This window comes from Sus scrofa, chromosome 7, assembly GCF_054392235.1.
Source record: "Sus scrofa isolate SSC_HxYL_T2T_F1_AM1 chromosome 7, Sscrofa_HxYL_maternal_Yorkshire_Landrace_v2.0, whole genome shotgun sequence".
Classification (NCBI taxonomy): domain Eukaryota; kingdom Metazoa; phylum Chordata; class Mammalia; order Artiodactyla; family Suidae; genus Sus; species Sus scrofa.
In genome coordinates, this window is record NC_139389.1 from 26,852,905 (window position 1) to 26,872,494 (window position 19,590).

Genomic DNA, 19,590 nt, shown 5'->3' on the forward strand with positions numbered 1-19,590 from the left:
ACCAGGCAGCCTCCGCTCCGTAGCTCTGAGTGGGGGTGGGAAGGCAAACCCCGGTCATCCCCTCACTCTGTAGCCCTTTTGTGTAAGTGCCTGGCAAGGATGACGTGGGGCTGTTCCTGGGAGCACAGCTGGGCTCTGCCGGGAGGAGGCAGGGCCCTGGGAGCTCTGCCCACGGCATCCTCCCCTAGGGCTTTTTCAGCAGCAGAGGACACGCGCCCAAGGGCCTCTGCTTGGCCTGACCCTGCCGCGGGGGCTCTCTGTCCCCACTGACACTGAGATGGCAAGTTTGTTGAGCACCTCTCTGCCCAGCTGCCTCCCCTCCCTCCTCCTCGTCCTCCTCCAGCTGTCTTCCAGCTCTGCAGGTAAGGTTTCTCTTTCTTCCTGCCCTAGGGAGACCCAAGCACAGATACCCTAGTTCCCTGGGCTCACCTCTTTCAACTCATCCTCCAGTTGATATACAAGTTATCTTTCCAAACAGAGATGTGCTGACGTGGTGCCCTTAGACAGTGTCAGTGGCTCCCTACAGGCTTCAGAAGGAAAGCCAATTCTATTATGTGACCTTGACTCAACGTTCTCCTTGAACTGGTTCTTACATATCTTTCCAGCTTCGATTTCTTACCTATCAAATGGGGAATATCATAATAACAGCCTCTTGGAATTGCTGTCAGGGTTCACTGAAATGAAGCATATAACATGCTTGGCCGTGCTGGTCCCATGGTCAATCTCCATAAATATTGGCTGAGTTGTAGTGTCTTGTCATGATTGACATTTCTGTTCTACACAATCAGGCACTAATAAGTTTTTGCAGAGGAGCCCTGCTCCCAGAAGACAGATGCCAAACCTTGGGGAGCTGCCTAACAGAGGACGCCCAGACCAGGCACTTGCTTGGGAAATCCTTACAGGTCTAATGGAGAAACCAGCCTCAACTTCAAGTAGCTCCAAGTCTGATGAGGAGCCGTCATCCCAGAGGAAAATACTGGGAGCATGTACAGGGCAGGGTCCCAGAATTGTAGCAAGATACAGAGGATGAGAAAAAGGAAATTGAGCCACTTCTTGGGTAGATCTCAGAGAAGAATGTAGGACCAGGATGTGAACAGGGACAGAGGGTTGAGAAGTGATGGAGAGGTGGTGGTGGAGGAATGATCAAAGCAAACCCTCTAAGAGGAGAATGAGGATCAGTTTGGCTAAGTCTGAACAGGGAGGCCCATAAGACAATCAAAACGCAAGATGCTGGGCCACATTCCAAGAGGAGACCTAAAGGATGGGAGGACCACATGCTAGAATATTCTGTCCAGGGCACTCATGGTATCTCTCTAACTAGAGACCTTTAAGAAAAATTGAGATTCCCCTGGCTCTAGAATCCATTTAAAAATCAAATGTCTTGGGAGTTCCCTTTGTGGCTCAGTGTGTTATGAACCCGACTAGTATCCATGAGGAGGAGGGTTTGATCCCTGGCCTCACTCAGTGGGTTAAGGATCCAGCGTTGCCCTGAGCTGTGTTGTAGGTGGAAGATGCAGCTCAGATTCCATGTTGCTGTGGCTGTGGTGTAGGCCGGCAGCTGCAGCTCTGATTTGACCCTTAGCCTGGGAAACTCCATATGTTGCAAATGCAGCCTTAAAAAGCAAATAAAAATAAAATAAAATAAAATAAAATAAAAAATGTCTTAATCTTTCTCTGTTTTGAAGCAGCCCTTGCCAGAACACGCTTGTTTGTCAAGTTTCCCTCTGATGCTCAGTTTTTTTTCTCTCGTGTCTTGGACAGGACAGTTCAGAGTAATAGGACCAGGGCACCCCATCCGGGCACTGGTGGGGGACGAAGTGGAATTGCCATGTCGCATCTCGCCTGGAAAGAATGCTACAGGCATGGAGGTGGGATGGTACCGGCCCCCCTTCTCCAGGGTGGTTCATCTCTACCGAAATGGCAAGGACCAAGATGAAGAGCAGGCGCCTGAATACCGGGGCCGGACAGAGCTGCTGAAAGAGACTATCGGGGAGGGGAAGGTGACCCTCAGGATCCGGCATGTAAGGTTCTCAGATGAAGGAGGTTTCACCTGCTTCTTCCGAGATCATTCTTACCAAGAGGAGGCAGCGATGGAATTGAAAGTGGAAGGTGAGTAGAGCATATGATAGTAGGTACTGGCTTTTGGGTGGCCAAGATCTCTCTTTGAGTTTCAATCATCCTCTCAGTTGAGATGACACCCTTCAACCCAAACAGCTCACTCCTGGGAGTGGAGGAACTTATATGCACTCAATGTCCCATACATCCGATATTCTGAGTGGGAAAGAAACCAGAATCAGAGCCCATGCCCAAGAATAGGGAAGTGACTCAGCAAATACTGTTATCCATACAGTGAATAGCAGGCAGCCATGAAAAAGATTGTTTTAGGGGGAATTCTCCATGGCTCAGTGGGTCAAGGATCTGGCATTGTCACTGCAGCGGCTCTGGTTACTGCTGGGGTGTAGGTTCGATCCCTGGCCCCGGGGAACTTCCAGCCAAAAAAAAAAATTGTTTTAGGGCCATACCACATGGCTTGGAGGCATTCCACAAGGTATTGTTGTGTGATAAAAGCAAGCTACAGGATGTAGGGAATAAGAACAACTTTATGTTTGAATATTTTATATACATATATGTGAAATAAACAGATATCCATAGGAAAATATGGCTCACTTTGGGGGAGAGGAAGAAGGGTGGTCTGTGATCCAACCAAAAAAGAAAAAATCATAATAATCCACATGATCATATCTATCCATTTATGTAAAAGTATACTAATATGTCCATTTGTGGGTACACATAGAGAAATTTAAATTTTTTTAAATAGAAAAATGATAAATGGAGGCAGCAAATCCAAACTCATAAATTTGTGACTATTTTGTGCTGCTAGAGGGAATATGAATAATCTGAAAGTTAAAGTATCCAATGGACTTTTCCCTTTCTTGTTCTGTTGTGGAAAGCTTTTGTGTGTGTTTGTTATAAACAAGGGCCTTATTCCTTTTTTTTTTTTTTTTTTGGTCTTTTTTAGGGCCATACCCGCAGCATATGGAGGCTCCCCGGCTAGGGGTTGAATCCGAGCTGTAGCCACTGGCCTACACCATAGTCTCTGCAATGCCAGATCCTTAACCCACTGAGCAAGGCCAGGGATCGAACCTGGATACTAGTCAGATTTGTTTCCACTGAGCCATGACAGGAATGCCACCTTATCCCTAATGAGTCAAACTGATCAAATCCTATTACAATTAATTCCTCAGTTGATGTGTTTACGGTGTTTTATTAGGTGAGGAACGTTAATGAAGAATATATTCCTGCTGAACACGGTCCAAACGAATAAATAAGCAGAACGAATGTCGAATATAGTCACAGAAAGAGATGTTACCTGTAGACTTTACCTCCACTGCTTCCTTTCTCTAGAATTGCATTTTCAGTATGTCTTATATAATGGATGACATTGGAATTTATTTATTTTGGGGGTTTTGTTTTATCCCAGGATGGTAGGTGAAGTGGGTGGAGGGAGAGCTTTGAAAGTTCATTGCTATTTAAGGGAAAAACAAAACTGTTCTGAAGCCAGAGCCTCAGGTCATTTTCCTTTCCCTGCTCCCCACCTGCAGCGCAAACATCGGACAATTGATCACTTTTGTATCTCAAGGGCCTCTGTGGCTGTGCCGGGACCAGAAGATGGCATTGTATGCAGAATAACAAAGCGCTGTTTCTAGAGATGCATTTCAGGGATAGGAAAATAGCTCTGTGTGTCACAGAATGTTCTTCAGACAGCTATTTTCTCAGGGTGGGGGTGGGGATTTTTACCTGCAAGGAAGTCTGATAGTGAGGACCTTTCCAGTTTGCAGATCTTCCTCATTCCTGGTCAATAACGCCCTAGCTCAGCGCCCTAGCTCAGCAACTGCCTCCTCCGGGACACTCCCCAGCCCTCCCACCCACCGAACAAACAAAAAAACAAAAACTGCCTGGGGAGAAACTTTTCCTTTAAGTTGGTTTCCACGTTCCAATCTCCTTCCTCCCTTCTCTTAATCTGCATGCTTAAGAGTCTTTTAAAAAGAGTGTTTTAGGAGTAAAACCCTCTTTATGAGGGACCACCCACATAGCCTGGGAATTCGTGAAGCTGAGACAGACTTTAGAACTGAAAGGCAGTAACTGTACAAATGCCAAGTTTCAGGTGTCATTACCTCCCCTCGTTCTCTAAAGAGTTTCTAATCTCTTTCCAAATTTATATTTTTCCTGTCATTTTTGTGATTTGTATTACTCGTTGTCTCTAATCCTTTCTTTAAACTGTTCACACACAGAAGTAAGAGAGATTATTGTAACGAGCCAGGTTTCCATCCGCTGATTGTAGTGGTTATGACTCAAGGACGGATAACCTGTTTCACTTGACCCCACTCATCACCATCTTCCGCAGCCAAATTACTCAGCCAAATCCTAGGCAGCGTTATCATGTCATTGCTAAATCCTCAATTAAAAAAAAAAAAATCACAACCAAAATGCTATTGTCATATCTTCAAATTTTAACAAAAAGTCTTTTTCTTTTTAGGGCCACACCCATGGCATATGGAGGTTCCCAGGCTAGGGGTCAAATCAGAGGTACAGCTGCCGGCCTACACCACAGCCACAGCAACGCCAGATCCGAGCTCGTCTTCAACCTACACCTCAGCCCATGGCAACGCCAGATCCTCAACCCACTGAGCAAGGCCAGGGATCAAACCCTCCTCCTCATGGATCCTAGTCAGGTTCTTTAACCGCTAAGCCACGAAGGGAACTCCCAAAATTTAACAAAAATTCTTATCAATACCCTGTGCTCACATTTTTCTGATCATTTTATAAATACATTTTTACAACTGGTTGGCTTGAATCCAATCCAAACAAGATCCACAGGTTGGTGTTCACTCTGTAGATTTTCCCACGTTAGAGATTCTGCTGATTTCATTCCCATGTTGTTTAACACGGTGTTCCATACCCTGTATTTCCTGTAAATGCGGATATTAGATACACAAAATCAGACTCAAGTCTGATTTATTTTGTCAGGCATCCTTCATAGGTACTTCTATCACTTTATATCAGAAATCTCATAATATCTCCTTTTCGCTCCTGTTGTGATTTTAACCCTTTTTTAAAATATAAAAGGTGTACAAAAAAGGCACTAAAGTATATAGTCGCTAAATCAGCAAACCGGAGATAAGAACTTTAAAAGTAGAGTTGGCTGCAGCTCCTGGGGACACAGTAACGGAAAAGAGACTGAAACTGCAGCTTGAAATGTGGTATTTATACCTAAGAAACTAGTTTGATGTTGTTTGTTGAGACTTAACACCTAAACTGATGGCAGTAAATTTATCTATGCCCCGAAGCAGAGAACGAGATGAAAGGGAGTCTCTATGAAAGTCTCCAGGAGCCTGCTTATAGAGACTCCACGGGGAGTCTTTGGGGCGCTGAGGAGCCGAGTCTAGAGCAGAAAATAGTTGGCCAGCAGAGCAGATTAGCCCCTTCCTCATTACCTGCCGCACTCTGCTTCTGCTCAGTTACTGCAGATACTACTTTATCAGAAGAGGGTTCTTAACTTTTCTCCTTTTTTCTTTTTTGGGCTGCCCACAGCATATGGAGCTCCTGGGCCAGGGATCAGATCCCAGCCACAGTTGTGACCGATGCAGCAGCTGCAAGAACACCAGATCCCTTAACCCACTGTGTGGGGATGGGACCTGCAATCTAGCACAACAATCCCATTGTGCCACAGTGGGAACTCTGTGGCGGACGGGCGGCTTTGGTGGTTGATTTTTTTTTTTTTTTTTTTGGTCTTTTTGCCATTTTCTTGGGCCACTCCTGTGGCATATAGAGGTTCCCAGGCTAGGGGTCGAATTGGAGCCATAGCCGCCGGCCTACGCCAGAGCCACAGCAACGCCAGATCCAAGCTGCATCTGCAACCTACACCACAGCTCACTGCAATGCCGGATCGTTAACCCACTGAGCAAGGCCAGGGATCGAACCCGCAACCTCATGTTTCCTAGTCGGATTCGTTAACCACTGAGCCACAACGGGAACTCCCCTGGTGGTTGATCTTTTCTTTGTATCATGTACCCTTTTGTCAGACTTAAGCCGATGGACTCCGCTCAGAAGGATATTTGAAATGCATGAAACATATTTGTACTGAAAGACAGTTATCAAAATAGGAAAATAAGATATGAGTTGGCCTTGATAAGAGTGTAATTTCAAAACGATGAATGTAAGCCATATTTTGAGATTTCTACACCAATATGTGACATGAACATATTTGTGATTTTTTGGGATGATAAAATCTCAGGTTCTGTTCATATAATTATGCTGCGTTGTCTACCAATATAATTAAAAGAAACACTAACTTTCAGTTTAAAGGTTACTGAAAAGAATTATGTACTTTTTTTCCTAAGTTCACAGATGCCCTTGACTTCCTACACCTCCACCAACTGTCCCAGTTCAGGCTCATGTTGTTCTCACTATTTCACTATTGCCACGGCCTCTTCCTTGACCTCCCTACCAGCCTCTCTCCTCCAGTCCTGCAGTTAGGAAACCAGATCTTGCCACTCTTCAGCATGAGGTCATTCAGGGTACCCCTGAGGCCCTGAGCACCAGATGGAAGTCCCTTCTGTGGTCCTCAAAACTCTCCAAGACCAGCCCGATATACAGGCTGGACTCCTGTCATTCTAAACCACTGGCCCTTTCTGGAAACAAACCCACTTTTCCTTTATGCCTAAGCTCAGGTGTCAATTCTGAGTCGTCTTTGAATCTTGGTGATAACCGTTCCTTTCTCCAACCTGACTCATGGAGCCTCGGGCACTGTGCTGGGTGTTGAGGATACAGTGCTGGGCCACCTGGTTCTGCTTTCAGATCCCTTCTACTGGATCAACCCCGGCGTGCTGGTTCTCATCGCGGTTCTGCCTGTGCTCCTCCTGCAGATCACCGTGGGCCTTGTCTTCCTCTGCCTGCAGCGCAGACTGAGAGGTATAGGCTAGAGGGAGGCTGGCTGGGAAGCCTTCCTTGGAATTTATTTTTGAGAAACTTCTGGGTTTTGAACTCCATGATGACATATTTTACATCTTATCAAATGAATTTAAATAGGACCTTGCATTTCTCTATGTGATAGGGCTGATATATAGTAGCCCCATTTTACAGAGGAGGCAACTGAGGCTTGGAGTGGTTCAGTGATTTACTCAAGCTCACACGGCTTATAAATTGGCAGAGCTCAGGCCTAAACCCCCATCGTCTGGCTCCTGTACTGTACCTAGCAGCTCATGAAAGTGGGAGAGTGTGAGCTTCAGAATTGGGCAGGTCTGTGTTATTAGGAAGTTTAAATAAAGACACTGTAACTAGGAGTTCCCTGGTGGCTCAGCAGGTTAAGGACCTGGAATTGTTACTGCTGTGGCTCAGGGTCACTGCTGAGGGATGGTTTCAGTCCCTGGCCCAGGAACTCCTGCATGTTGGAGGTGTGGCAAAAAAAAGAAAAAAAAAAAAAATGCTGTTAAGTACAAGTTCCTACCACAGAGCAGATGTTCAAAAGCTGTTTCCTTCTTTTGCATTCAACGCTGAGGACTCAGGTTCAGCTGTCGATGAAGCTCCTCTCTTGCGCCCAGAGCTTCTCTCCCACCAAGTGTTCTCCTTGAGGGCTTTGACCGAAAGACCACTAATTCCCCTCCCCTTCCTAAGGGCTTGGGAAGGAGGAGGAGACTGGTGGGAATTCTCTCCTCTCCATCTGTCTCAAATATCCAGTTACCTCTTCTCCCAGGTGAGAAAGGTCTTCAGCCCACATGGCTGAGCAGAAAGAACCTGATCAGTGGACCGCCTGGGTTTGGATCGAGGTCAGGCACTGAACTTCCCAAGCCTCAGAGGCCTCATCTGAGTCAAGTAGAAATAACCCTGTCCCTGCTAAGGCAGAAAGAATTAGAGGACATTGTTATGTAAAGTGCCTAGAACGAGCCAGTCACAACAAAATGCAAAATGCACAGTTCCTTTCTTCTTTCAGTTGGGAAGTAACTTTAGATTTACAAAGGGACAACCCAGTGGGAGTGGAGTGACGTTGAGAACTGAAAACCATCTAGACAAGCTGCAGAGCAGCAGGGGTGGTAATAAAACCTTAGGTTGTTTGGGGGCATCAGTGGACATTGCTGTCTAGGTTCTCCACCTTCTTTACCCAGTATTTAACCCAGACAATAGCCAGGGAATGAACATGAACTCACGGTTTCAAATGTGGTGCTCTTCGCACTCTCAAGTTGTTGCCAGGCTGCTGAGAAACAAAGGTGTGGAGGGCACTGGGTGTGGAGGGACCCCATATAGCCTGAGCTAGAACTAAAAACGTTGCCTTTTTCTATTTTAGGAAAACTTCGAGCAGAGATCGGTGAGTTCCAGGCACCTTCCCTCCCCATGCCCCCTTTCTGGTCTTTGGGCACAACTGAAATGGTCACCTTCCAGAGCACCTCCGCCTGTCCCAGTACCTCGTGTGCCCTCCTTCACTATGGAAAGCTCCTCTAACCAGTAGTTTGTAGTCTCTTTCCTCTTCCCTGCCTTCAGCCAGGACAGAAGTAAAATCTCCCGCTTGCTTCCCTCAGTCACTCACAACAATGAACAATTTTAAGTAATTACGTAGCACAGGCTCGAAAAAGAAGCAAGCATCCCTTCAAGCGCCCTGCTAACTCCCTTTCCCCTTTTTCCCTTTCCCTTTGTTCTTCTTTCAGAGAACCTCCACCGCACTTTTGGTAAGTCCTGGGGTACCCAGCCACCCCCGCCAGGTGGGCTTGATGTTTCACTCAGCAGCTGTCACCTGGGGAAATGACGCCTCCCTCCTGGTTGGTTTCCTCCATCCCTTGTTCCTTCTTTGGATGTCACCTTTGGCATCTAGGACTGGTTAGATAATAGCCTTTCCCGTGCCTGGCACTCTAACCAAGGGCTTTCCAAATGTTAACTCATCCTGTAGGAATTACAAGCACTTTATGTACATTATTTCTTTTTTCAGGAATCACAAAGGGGAGGTAAACAGATCCTTTGCACCTAAACTTGATGTCTAGTTGGGGAGGTGATACATATAAAGTACATCTATCTCTGGAGTTCTTGTCGTGGCTCAGTGGTTAACGAATCCGACTAGGAACCATGAGGTTGCGGGTTCTATCCCTGCCCTTGCTCCGTGGGTTAAGGATCTGGTGTTGCCGTGAGCTGTGGTGTAGGTCGCAGACGCGACTTGGATCCCGCATTGCTGTGGCTCTGGCGTAGGCTGGTGGCTACAACTCTGATTAGACCCCTAGCCTGGGAACCTCCATATGCCACGGGAGCGGCCCTAGAAAAGGCAAAAAGACAAAAATAAATAAATAAATAGACAAATCAAATGTTGCCCCAAGGACCCGGTTTCTGTACCTTTTGTTCACGACGGATAGTCCAGCGCCTAAAGACAATGCCCTCAACAGAAGGGCACCCAAGTATTTGTTGAATAGATGCTACAGAAATTTTAAGATGGTCCCTGCTCTGAGCAGCCTTTCTGAGCAACTCTCCTCCTGAGGCTGCAGGTGCCTGAAATCCAGCACACCCAAGCATTTAATCAGGGTGCACGGGTTCCTATCGCGGCTCAGGGGAAATGAATCTGACTAGTATCCATGAGGTTGCAGGTTCGATCCCTTGCCTCGCTCACTGGGTTAAGGATCTGGCATTGCCATGAGCTGTGGTGTGGGTCACAGATTCAGCTCGGATCCTGCATTTCTGTGGCTGTGGCATAGGCCAGCAGCTGTAGCTCCAATTTGACCCCTAGCCTGGGAACTTCCATATTTCGTGGTTGTGGCCCTAAAAAGACATCAACAACAACAAAATCAGGGTGCAGAAAACCAACACACAGGCTGCAACTCAAAGCAGAGTGATAGGAATTTGTTTTATAGGTCTTAACAAAAGCTGTAACTCTTCAACAGTCTGGTGAAGCCTCATGGACCCCCCCCATCTCAGAATGTTTTGAAATGTACACATAAAATATAACTTATAGGATTACAAGGAAAACCATAGTTTTGAAATAGTTATCGAAATGTAAACAAACTCGTGATAAAGTTTAAATAACAAAAATACTCGTTAAATAATAAAATGCAGCAGCAGGCCTAATAATTTGGAAATTTCAAAATATTGATACAGTATTTTGAGATCTCTGTAACAGTTTTAATGGGAATGCGGGTTCCATTGGTGATAAAGCCACAGGTCCCCCTGATAACTGGCTTGTTAGCTATATTTTTAGTAGAAGAAAATACTAAATTCAGTTTGCAATTAGTGGAATAAAAATATAGTGCTTTTCTCATCTAAATCCATGAACTCCCTGGCTTCTATCCACAAACTATCTCAAAACCCAAATTATGAACCCACCCCATAAAAAAGAAACCCAATAATAAATGGAGGGGTAGGTGGGACACGAGGGGAACAGATGTTAATCCTGCTTGTTCTGTGGCCATGATTCAGATCCCCACTTTCTGAGAGTGCCCTGCTGGAAGATAACCCTGTTTGTGATCGTGCCAGTTCTCGGACCCCTGGTGGCCTTGATCATCTGCTACAACTGGCTCCACCGCAGACTAGCAGGTGCAGTGGTGGGGCAGCAAAGAGGAGCACTGAACAACGGGGACCAAGCCAGCCCTAAATGGGAAACATAGAGAGGTGGATGGAACCCGGGCTCAAGATCCAGAGCTGGCATTTCCTTCCTGCTCTGTCCCCAGAGCCGACCCCAGGCCGCCAGAGAATCTAAGAGACCCACTTACTGAGATGGGTGAAGACCCTCAGTGGAAAGGGGGCAGGGGCCGACTGCGAATTCCATGGGGAGGATGTGGGAGCCATCTTCCAACCTGGCACCTATTTCTCTTTGTTTTTCAGGGCAATTTCTTGAAGAGCTAAGTAAGTTTTCTTCTCTTTCTTATAAGCTGAAAACAAACCACTAGGAAAGCAGCAAGGGGAAGAGGGAGCTCTTGAGGATTAAGGTCCCAGAGGAAAGGAGGGGCTGGCTGGGTGAGGGCGGGGAGCCTCCTCATGTGAGATGGAAGCTGGGGGCTCTCCCCCTCCGCTGCCTGATGGGCCCCACCTTCTGCCCTAAAGTGGGAAGCCCTCCCACTGGCCTCCTTTCCCACTCCCTGCAGCAGCTGCCCGTCCTCAAAGTAACTGGTGATGGACTTTTCAAGTTATTTTCTCCTCATTCTAGGAAACCCCTTCTGAACCCCTTCTGGCAGGGGTGCTGAAGAGCCTGATTGGTCCAAGGGTTGGTCCTTGGGGCTGTCGCATCCAGCAAGTTGCACACTCATCGGCCTCTTGGCTGTGGGGACATTCCCATTTGCACTTCCAGGAATTCGCTGAGTTCCAAACAGGATCGATTTTGATTTCTCTTCCTCCTCCGTCATCTACCTTGTCTCCCCTCCCCCAGCTCCTCCCCTCCTCTCCCCCCTGTGCTACCACCTGGAAGCCCCCCCTGGCTACAGCCTGGCAGCTGCTCTTTTCTCCATCAGAGGACACCGGTGCCAGGGGGTAACACAGACAAGAGGCTCTCTGCCATGAATCAGAGACCAGGAATCTCCTCATTGCCAATTACAGCACGCCAGCTTTGCAAATGGCAGTCATTTCGTCCAAGACCTCAGCCCTGGTGGGCAGAGCTGAGAGGTGCGGAGGGTTGAAGGGAAGGAGCAGGAAAAAGTCCAAAACATCCGAGAGAGCCAAGCGAGCTGCAGAGTGAGGACACGGAGAGCCCTAACCAAAAACTAGAGGAACCCAGAAAATGCTGGCCAGAGCTCCATCTGGCTCGGGGAGGCCGGGCAGCCTCCCGAGGAGGCGGAAGGGAATGGGGATGGAACCCGCCAACCCGCCTGCTTTAGTGCTTCCCTTCTGCTTCCACAGCTCATCCGCTTTGGTCCCTCAGGCTCTCTCCCTCCTCTCATCCTTCTCCCATCTGCTTCCCTATTGCAACAGCCACTGTTTTATTTAACTCTTACTACTTGATGGTCTATTCCAGACAAAGAAACAAGCTAGGTGCTAATTCATAACAATATAAGTTTCCGTGTGCCACTTCTTGTCCCTTTTCCTTCTGTATTGCCTGACCTCTCTCTCTTTCGCTAGCCCAGTCTCCGTACATTGGAGGTTGGGCCTCAGGAAAAACAGCTGGGAAAGACCTCAGCAGAAAGATCATCTATTTCCCTTCCAAGACCTTCGCTGCCTTGTTTGCTTTCTTCCCTCTGTGTGCTGTCTTCCCTCCCTTCCTCTCCTCTTCTGGGAGTATGGATCCAGGAGAAAGGTCCACGCCCCTGCCTGCGGTAGGGGAGGTGTCGGGAAAGAAGCCAAGCCACTGACCCAGGATCGCCCAGCATTTGTGGGGGCTGCCCAGGTACAGCCCCTTGCTCCTGTAGCCCCCCCAGTGACCCAGAAGGTCCTCTTTCTCCCCAAAGCAGACGTCGCAGATAGGGCACCGGTAGATCTTCTGCTTCCAGTGAGTCTGCTGGTGCCTGACCAGCCCAGAGAACAAAGTGAAGGACTTGCCACAGTGGAAGCAGCGGTTGGACTGCTCTATGAGGTGGGCCTTGTGGTGGCTGGAGAAAAAGGTTTTTTTGCTAAAAGTCAAGTGACAAGGAGGCCGAGAGAAGACCTTGAATCCTGAGGGCTTTTCTGGATGTGAGTCGGACTTGGTCTCCAGGCAGGCACCTCCCGTGAGGGCTGCCTGGGTCCCGGTCACAGGTTCTGAGCTTGTCATCCCTGGGGCCTGAGCCTTCCCAGTGGTCACGTGGTTCTTGGCTGCAGGTGCCTGGTTCCCATCTGGACACGGCTGGGTCTGAGCCTCAAGACCCTTGGTTTTAAATGTGGGTCCTTGGCTCTCGGCCATTGGTGCATGGCTCCCAGCGGCCAGCCCCTGGAGCTCAGCTGCAGAATCTGGAATCCTCACAACATGTTTCTGGTTTCCAGACACCAGCTCCTGGCTTTGGTGTATCTTCTGGTGGCGTTTGAGCTCAGACTGGTCCCGGAAGCACTTTCCACAGAAGGGGCACGAATGGGGCCGGTACCCCAGATGGACCCGGCGGTGACGGCTCAGCCCGGAGGCATCACAGTAGGTCTTGTCACAGAGGGAGCAGCAGAAGGGCCTCTCCCCGAGGTGCAGGCGCCTGTGGTAGCTGAGGTCCTTGGGGTTCCGGAATGACTTGCCACACTGGTTGCAGCTGTTAGTCTGCTTGGGGTTGTGAACAAACTGGTGGCTGTGGAGGTTGGAGCGCTTGCTGAAGCACCTGCCACAGATGTGGCAGGAAAAGGGCGGCCCGGCCCAGGATGCTGGGAACACTGGCGTCCTGTCCAGGGACCCAGCTGGAGCGTAGGACGGGCCTGCCCTGCTGTGAGCCAGCGAGACCTTCTTGTCACCGCTAGTGTCCTCATTTCTCAAACTCTGGCTCTGTTCTAGAAGTTCCTCCTTCTTGCTTCCTATGGGGAATGAGGAAGAATAAGAGGATTCACCATGACAACCCCAACACAAGCTCTCCTTTCAGTCCAAGCCACTTCTCTTTCTGCCCCCACAACATCCTCCTCACCCTTAGACATCAGAGGCCAGAGATAAGATAAACTTTGGGGTTTTCAAATTAAAAGCAAATAAAAATGTAACTGAAGTCTTCCAACAATATCAGAGATCAAAATTTTAACCTATAACCACATATCTTAAAATCTATTTCCTCTCAGAGTTCCCATCATGGCGCAGTGGAAATGAATCTGACTAGGAACCATGAGGTTCCGGTTCGATCCCTGGCCCTGCTCAGTGGGTTAAGGATCTGCCATTGTGGTGAGCTGTGGTGTAGGTCACAGACGTGGCTTGGATCCCGTGTTGCTGTGGCTGTGGTGTAGACTGGCAGCTCCAGCTCCGATTCAACCCCTAGCCTGGTAACCTCCATATGCTGTGGGTGCAGCCCTCAAAGGGCAAAAAGACGAAAGACAAAAAAAAAAAAAAAATCTCGTTTTCAGTCTGGCTCATACTTACAGACACCCCAGGTACCCACAGGTGACATCATAATATGTCGTGCAATTTGGGACACTTGAGTGAAGGGAAGGTGAAGCTAAGGCGTGTAAGCCAGAATCTTCCTGGCAAACCAGGAGATGTGGTCAGCTCAGACTTCAATTTCTCTCCAGCCCTTATTCAACTCTCAAGAACAAGTCTCCTCTAGTCCAGCTCAGCGTCAAGCTCATCTCTCTTCTCTTCCCTTTCTTTTCCCTTGGAAAGGACCTTTTTTGGGGTGGGCAGGGGGCATATGGAGTTCTCAGGCCAGGGATCAGATCCAAACCACAATTGTGATCTACACCACAGCTGTGGCAACACCGGATCCTTAACCCACTGTGCCAGGCCGGGGATTGAACTTGTGCCCCAGTGCTCCGGAGACACTGCCAATCCCATTGCACCACAGCAGAAACTGCTCTTGGGAAGGACTTTTTAACCAAAGAGCTGTCATGACAGAAGCAACCTACATGTAGTCTGTCCATCCCTAGAAAATGAAGACATTCATTTGTCCTGTATGGCTTAGATACTCATCTTCTAGAAGTCAAGGGACTCTAGCAGCAAGCAGATGATGTCAGGTTTTTTCAGCTCCAAGTCTGACCAGGCTGCAAGGATGCGGGCTAGGAGTGCACCTGCAGCGCCGGATCCTCATAGTCAGCTTTCCATCCTCCCAAGGCAGGTCCTGGCCCTTTCCACCTCCGTCTCTCCCTGGCCATTCTTACCCGGATGAAGGCCTTCTTCCTTTGGGGGACAGAGATCTACTCTCCACTGTTTCTCTTCTTGTTCAAGCTTGGCGGTCAGATCTGGATTAGACAGAAAGATTCTGGTTGGGAGTGGGAAGGAGAAGAACTGAGGTCCCAGGCTCAACCCCTTCACACATTCTGTACTGTTGCTTTAAGAACCATAATCTGGGACACTTAGGGGCAGGGAGGGGACGCTCAAAAGGCCAGCTTCTAACAAAGTGTCTGGTACATAATAGAAGTGACTCTGTAAATACTGGTTGGATGAATTGGTAAATTTGCATTTTGAGAACACTGTCATCACGCTACAAGTGCTATCTTTGCCTTCACACAAGCTTTTTATTTCTTCTTTAACCCTGAGCCTAGTGACCCAGATCTTTCACACCTGGAAGGTACAGAATCAAGGAACAGTGAAGTTAACTGAACTGATCTGCCTGCCCAGGGAAACCAGAGGTCCTGGAGTCCTGGAACTGGACGCTTGTGAAGGAACCCCAGCTTCTTACCCACAGACATCAGGTTTCTGAAGGTCTCTGACATAACCTCCTGATAGAGGACCCTCTGACCAGCATCTAGACATTCCCACTCTTCCTGGGTGAAATTCACTGCCACATCCTCAAAGGCGACTGGCTTCTGGAAGAACAGGAGAGATTCTGGGGGTCTATACATACATATAGACATCCAATCTGAAGGTTCAGAAAACTAAGAGAAGGAGTTCCCTGGTGGCTAAGGAGGTTAAGGATCTGGCATTGTCACTACTGTAGCTCTGGTTACTGTTATGGTATTCGTTCAGTCCCTGGCCTGGGAACTTCTGCATGCCACTGGTGTGGCCAAATAAAAAAGAAAGAAAAGAAAACTAATGAGTTCGCACCGTGGTGCAATGGGATCAGAGGCATCCCTGGAGTGCTGGGACACAGATTTGATCCCTGGCTCCACACAGTGGGTTAAGGATCTGGCATTGCCGCAGGTGCATCGAAGGTCACAATTGAGGCTCAGATCTGACCCTTGGCTCGGGAACTACCAAAAATAATACTAAGAGGAAAAAGAAAACCATGGCAGGAGGGAAAAAATATGAAAAGGAAGGTATAAAGCTAGCAACTTCGCTTTTTTTTTTTTTGGCTTTTTGGTTTTTTAGGGCTGTGCTCGCGGCATATGGAGATTCCCAGGCTAGGGGTTGAATCAGAGCTGTAGCTGCCGGTCTACACCAGAACCACAGCAATGCCAGATCTGAGCCGCATCTACAACCTACACCACACAGCTCATGGCAACGCCAGATCCTTAACCCACTGAATGAGGCCAGGGATTGAACCGCAACCTCATGGTTCCTAGTCGGATTTGTTTCCACTGCGCCATGACGGGAACTCCAAAGCTAGCAACTTTAATACATAGACAGAAAAAGAAGGATGGAGAACAGGGAAGAAACATGTACAGAGGGAGGGGCATGTACTGAAGTATATATACTGAAGAGTAAACAGGAAGGAAGCAAAGGAAAATGGCTGCCACTTTGGTGAATTCCAGCAAGTACTCCATGAAGGATGCCAGGGTGGTGTGCAGTCTGACAAAGGCCTTGGGTCCCTTCTCCTGGGTGTTGCTCAGCTCGGAACATTCTGAGAATCCATCTGGTCTGTAGATAGGATAAGGGAGGACAGAGCTCCTGGAGTCCAGGATCTGGTCCCTCTCTCTAGCTTGGTCTCCTCACCCTCACCCACGTGGTCCACCAGCACTCTCTCTTCACAGCTTCCTGCAGGGTCTCCTCGTCCATCTGAGGGAGCAGCTTCTGTACAGGTTCGATTGGCTTCAGCTGGCCCAACGCCTTCTCTTCCAGGTTGTCTCTCTCTAGCTGTACCAGCTCCTGGCCTGGCCCCCAAGGCTCCTTCCTGGGGCCATCTACCTCCCAGTGACCAGGCAGGTGGAGAGACTCTGCAGAGGCCTCAGGGTTTGACATGGCTTCCCATGCCAGGAGTATCTGCTCCAAGGGACTGTCTTCCTTTTCTGTTCTGCTGCCCAAATTCTCTTCTTTTACAACCGAGAACACCTTCGGTTCCCTCCAAGCCTGGGCCACAGAATTCAGGGACCCGGTCCCCCCTGGCTCAACAGCCATTGTTCAGGAATGCCAGGTTGAGGGTCTGAAGGTGTCTGCCTTCTGTTCCACCCTGCTTCCGGCTGCTGGCTAGTGTCCACCTCTAGGAAACCTGGGGTCAGAGAGGAACAAAACAGATCAGCCAGAGGGGAGGGAGGAACAAGAGCTTCCTTTTGATCAGGGAACACCAAAAAGTTACCAGCTTTGTACCTAAAACCTCTCAGCACCGCCTCACGAATTAGTATCCTCATTTTAAGAAACCTAAAGTACAGAGATGCCAAGTAACATGATACGCCCGGTCCACAGCAGTGTTAGGATTCAAAGCCTGGATCCTGTGTCACCGAGGACATGACTTCCGCTGTCCCAAAGCCCTCTCTAGAGCAACAGTACAGTAATCTGGAAAGAAAGCATGTGCCTGAGGTAACCAGCCCTAGATCTGTCACAAACTACCTTATATGAACTTCTTCATTCTGTTCTGGTTTCCTTGGAAAATGAGATTAAAGAAGACTCTCTAAAATCATATCTAGGACCAAAGAATATAAGATTCTGGGGCTGCCCGCTCACCTTGGAAAGTTCCTGCTCTGAGCAAACAGGGCTAAACTCCCACCTCTTCCTGCAGACAGCCCCCCTCCCCACCTCCGCTCTGCTCTGGGGCATTCACCCACCCTGCCTCTCCGCCTCCGGGAGATGGAATGAAAAGAATAAAGACAGAAAAACCTGTTGACTTTTTCCTTTCACTTTTTTTGGATGGCGGTAGAATTGAAAATACCATTTGATAATGCAGTTAACTGGGCTTCTGAAAAGAAAGCTGAAGGAAAGGTGCATTCCTGGGAGGTGAAGCTGAGCCTGTCCTTGCTCACTTCCTTCCTTTCCTTCAAGGCCATCCACGGTCACTGTGTGAGGTGTGCAGGTCTGGGTTATCCTCCTCCTCTCCAGCTGGGCACAGTTCAGGGTCCTCTCTGTCCTGCTCCCCTGCTCCAGGAGCCACCTCTGTCAGTGGTCCTCAAAAAGCATGTTGGGGGTGGTAGCCAGAGGCCAGATTCTGAGCTGGCTCTCTGGGTTTGGGGAGGGAGCATGACTAGGGAGACTGAATTTCTGGCGGTTGCTGCCTGCCTCTGGCACTTTCAGCTCCTACAGTACTTTCTACACCCACACGCCGCACAGCGCAAACCTGCCCGTCCCAGAGTGGAAGGAGGCTGGATAGAACTCAAGAGATTTTTGGCGCAGGCCGGTTTATCTGTTCCGGGGCCTGTCCCCGCCCTTCCAGGATATCAATCCCTCGAGGGCAGTGTCGCCATTTTCCAGTCCTCCGATCCACCCAATCTCTCTCTGACCCAAACCGGTCCCCATTTCCCAATTCTGAGATCACTTAAGTGCCAGGCTCCGTGGGGTCCGCCCTGGCCGCCCCAACCCCGCTGCTGCAGCCGTTGGAGTTTTCTGCCCTGTGGCCAAGCAAAAGGGCCCTGGGGCACTTGCCCTTCTCACTCAGCCTTCGGGTCTCTGCGTTGTCCCTCAAGAACCTTTTCCAGCTCTTGTCAGCCAAGTCTCGGGCCGACAGCGCTTGCCTCGGCACCCGCGTGCCCAGACCCACACTCCAGCGTCGGAGCCCCCCGCGGACAGGGACTGGGCGTTTCGCTCACCACTGCGTGGCACGCTCGTTAACACCCGCTGGATGGAGTTTACGTGCCCTTTGACTGGGTGGGCACTGCCGGATGCCCGTCTGCCCCGAACCTTCGCTGCGCGATCCCGACTTTTTCAGCACGTGCCAGGAGCCCCTCCTCTCTGCGGAGTCCCCACCGCGGCAGGAACGGTCGGCGCACCGGCCCCGACTAACCCAGGTTTCGTCAGGGGCCCCAGAGGGTGGAAGCTCCTCCAACATTAGGGGCCCAGTGGTCCCCTCGCCTGCCGAGGACAGGTTCGGGGGAGTACTGGGCAAAACTCTTTAGCCTCCAGCACCGCGAACTCAACTCCCAGCTGCCCTACTCACCGGCCGCGTGCCGAGGACGGGGGCTTCGGGACGCAGGGCTTCCGGGGTGGGGGTCGGCGGCGAACCCGCTCCGACCCAGCGCGGGTTTACAGGTCGCCCGCGACCCCACCCCGGCCCCGCTCCCCCAGCCGGTTTCCGCAAGCCCACCGCGTACCCTGCCGGGTTAAGCTGTGGACCCGCCAAGGTCAAGAGTTCACAACCTAGGAAATTTAAAAGGAAGAGGACCGGCCCCGCCCCACTAGCCCATCCCTCCTACCGGTTGTAACCACTAGTCCCACCTAGCGCTAGGATCTTATTCCCAATCTCAATTTATTCTCGGGGAAAAAAGGATTAAATTACCTCAATTGAAACACAACCAACAACCACCATCACCTAGAGCCCAAAGGAGAAAAATGATTCAAATTTACCTCTGGCCCAGCTACTTGGATTCTCTTCTTTGATTTACTTGGTCCTAGATTATAAGGATAATGACCACTTGATTGAGTACATTGCAAGTCCCATGTCCCACACAGACCAAAGTTGGAGACATAATGGATCTCTGTAAGTTTTATGAAAATGTTCTTGTCCCTCCTGTTGAAGCAGGAAGGATTATGATTGATGCCTTTGGGGTCACATGACAATCCCTGTAGCCAATCACTGGCTACACTAATGTCAAGCACTATAGCCAAGAGGATGGTGCCATAATTGGTCAGACTTGTGCTGGGGTAAGCAGTTCTCTAAGAGAAGGGTGGGATTCTGGTTACCTGAAAAAGGCACACTGGACAAGCAAAAGCATACAAAGCCCCACATGTACAGACTTTATGTA

General features: G+C 49.3%; 2 protein-coding genes across 7 annotated transcripts; one reads left to right on the forward strand and one right to left on the reverse strand.

The window, feature by feature from the left end:
• Positions 1–277: 277 nt before the first annotated feature.
• On the forward strand, positions 278–10,873 carry MOG (myelin oligodendrocyte glycoprotein; the record flags this gene model as incomplete). Its single annotated transcript, NM_001123139.1, is given in 7 exon segments — positions 278–362; positions 1,762–2,109; positions 6,859–6,972; positions 8,342–8,362; positions 8,700–8,720; positions 10,447–10,563; positions 10,852–10,873. Coding segments are annotated over 7 exon segments (728 nt in total), but the record flags the coding sequence as incomplete, so codon positions are not given.
• Positions 9,859–19,341, reverse strand: ZFP57 (ZFP57 zinc finger protein). Of its 6 annotated transcripts, none has more exons than XM_084965859.1 (5): positions 19,193–19,341; positions 16,418–16,910; positions 15,225–15,351; positions 14,704–14,784; positions 9,859–13,422 (listed from the first exon to the last, which is right to left on the reverse strand). In XM_084965859.1, the coding sequence occupies exons 2-5, from the start codon at positions 16,817–16,819 to the stop codon at positions 12,149–12,151; spliced, it is 1,884 nt and encodes a 627-aa protein (XP_084821985.1). In that variant the 5' UTR covers positions 16,820–16,910; positions 19,193–19,341; the 3' UTR covers positions 9,859–12,148.
• Between the last annotated feature and the right edge of the window lie 249 nt (positions 19,342–19,590).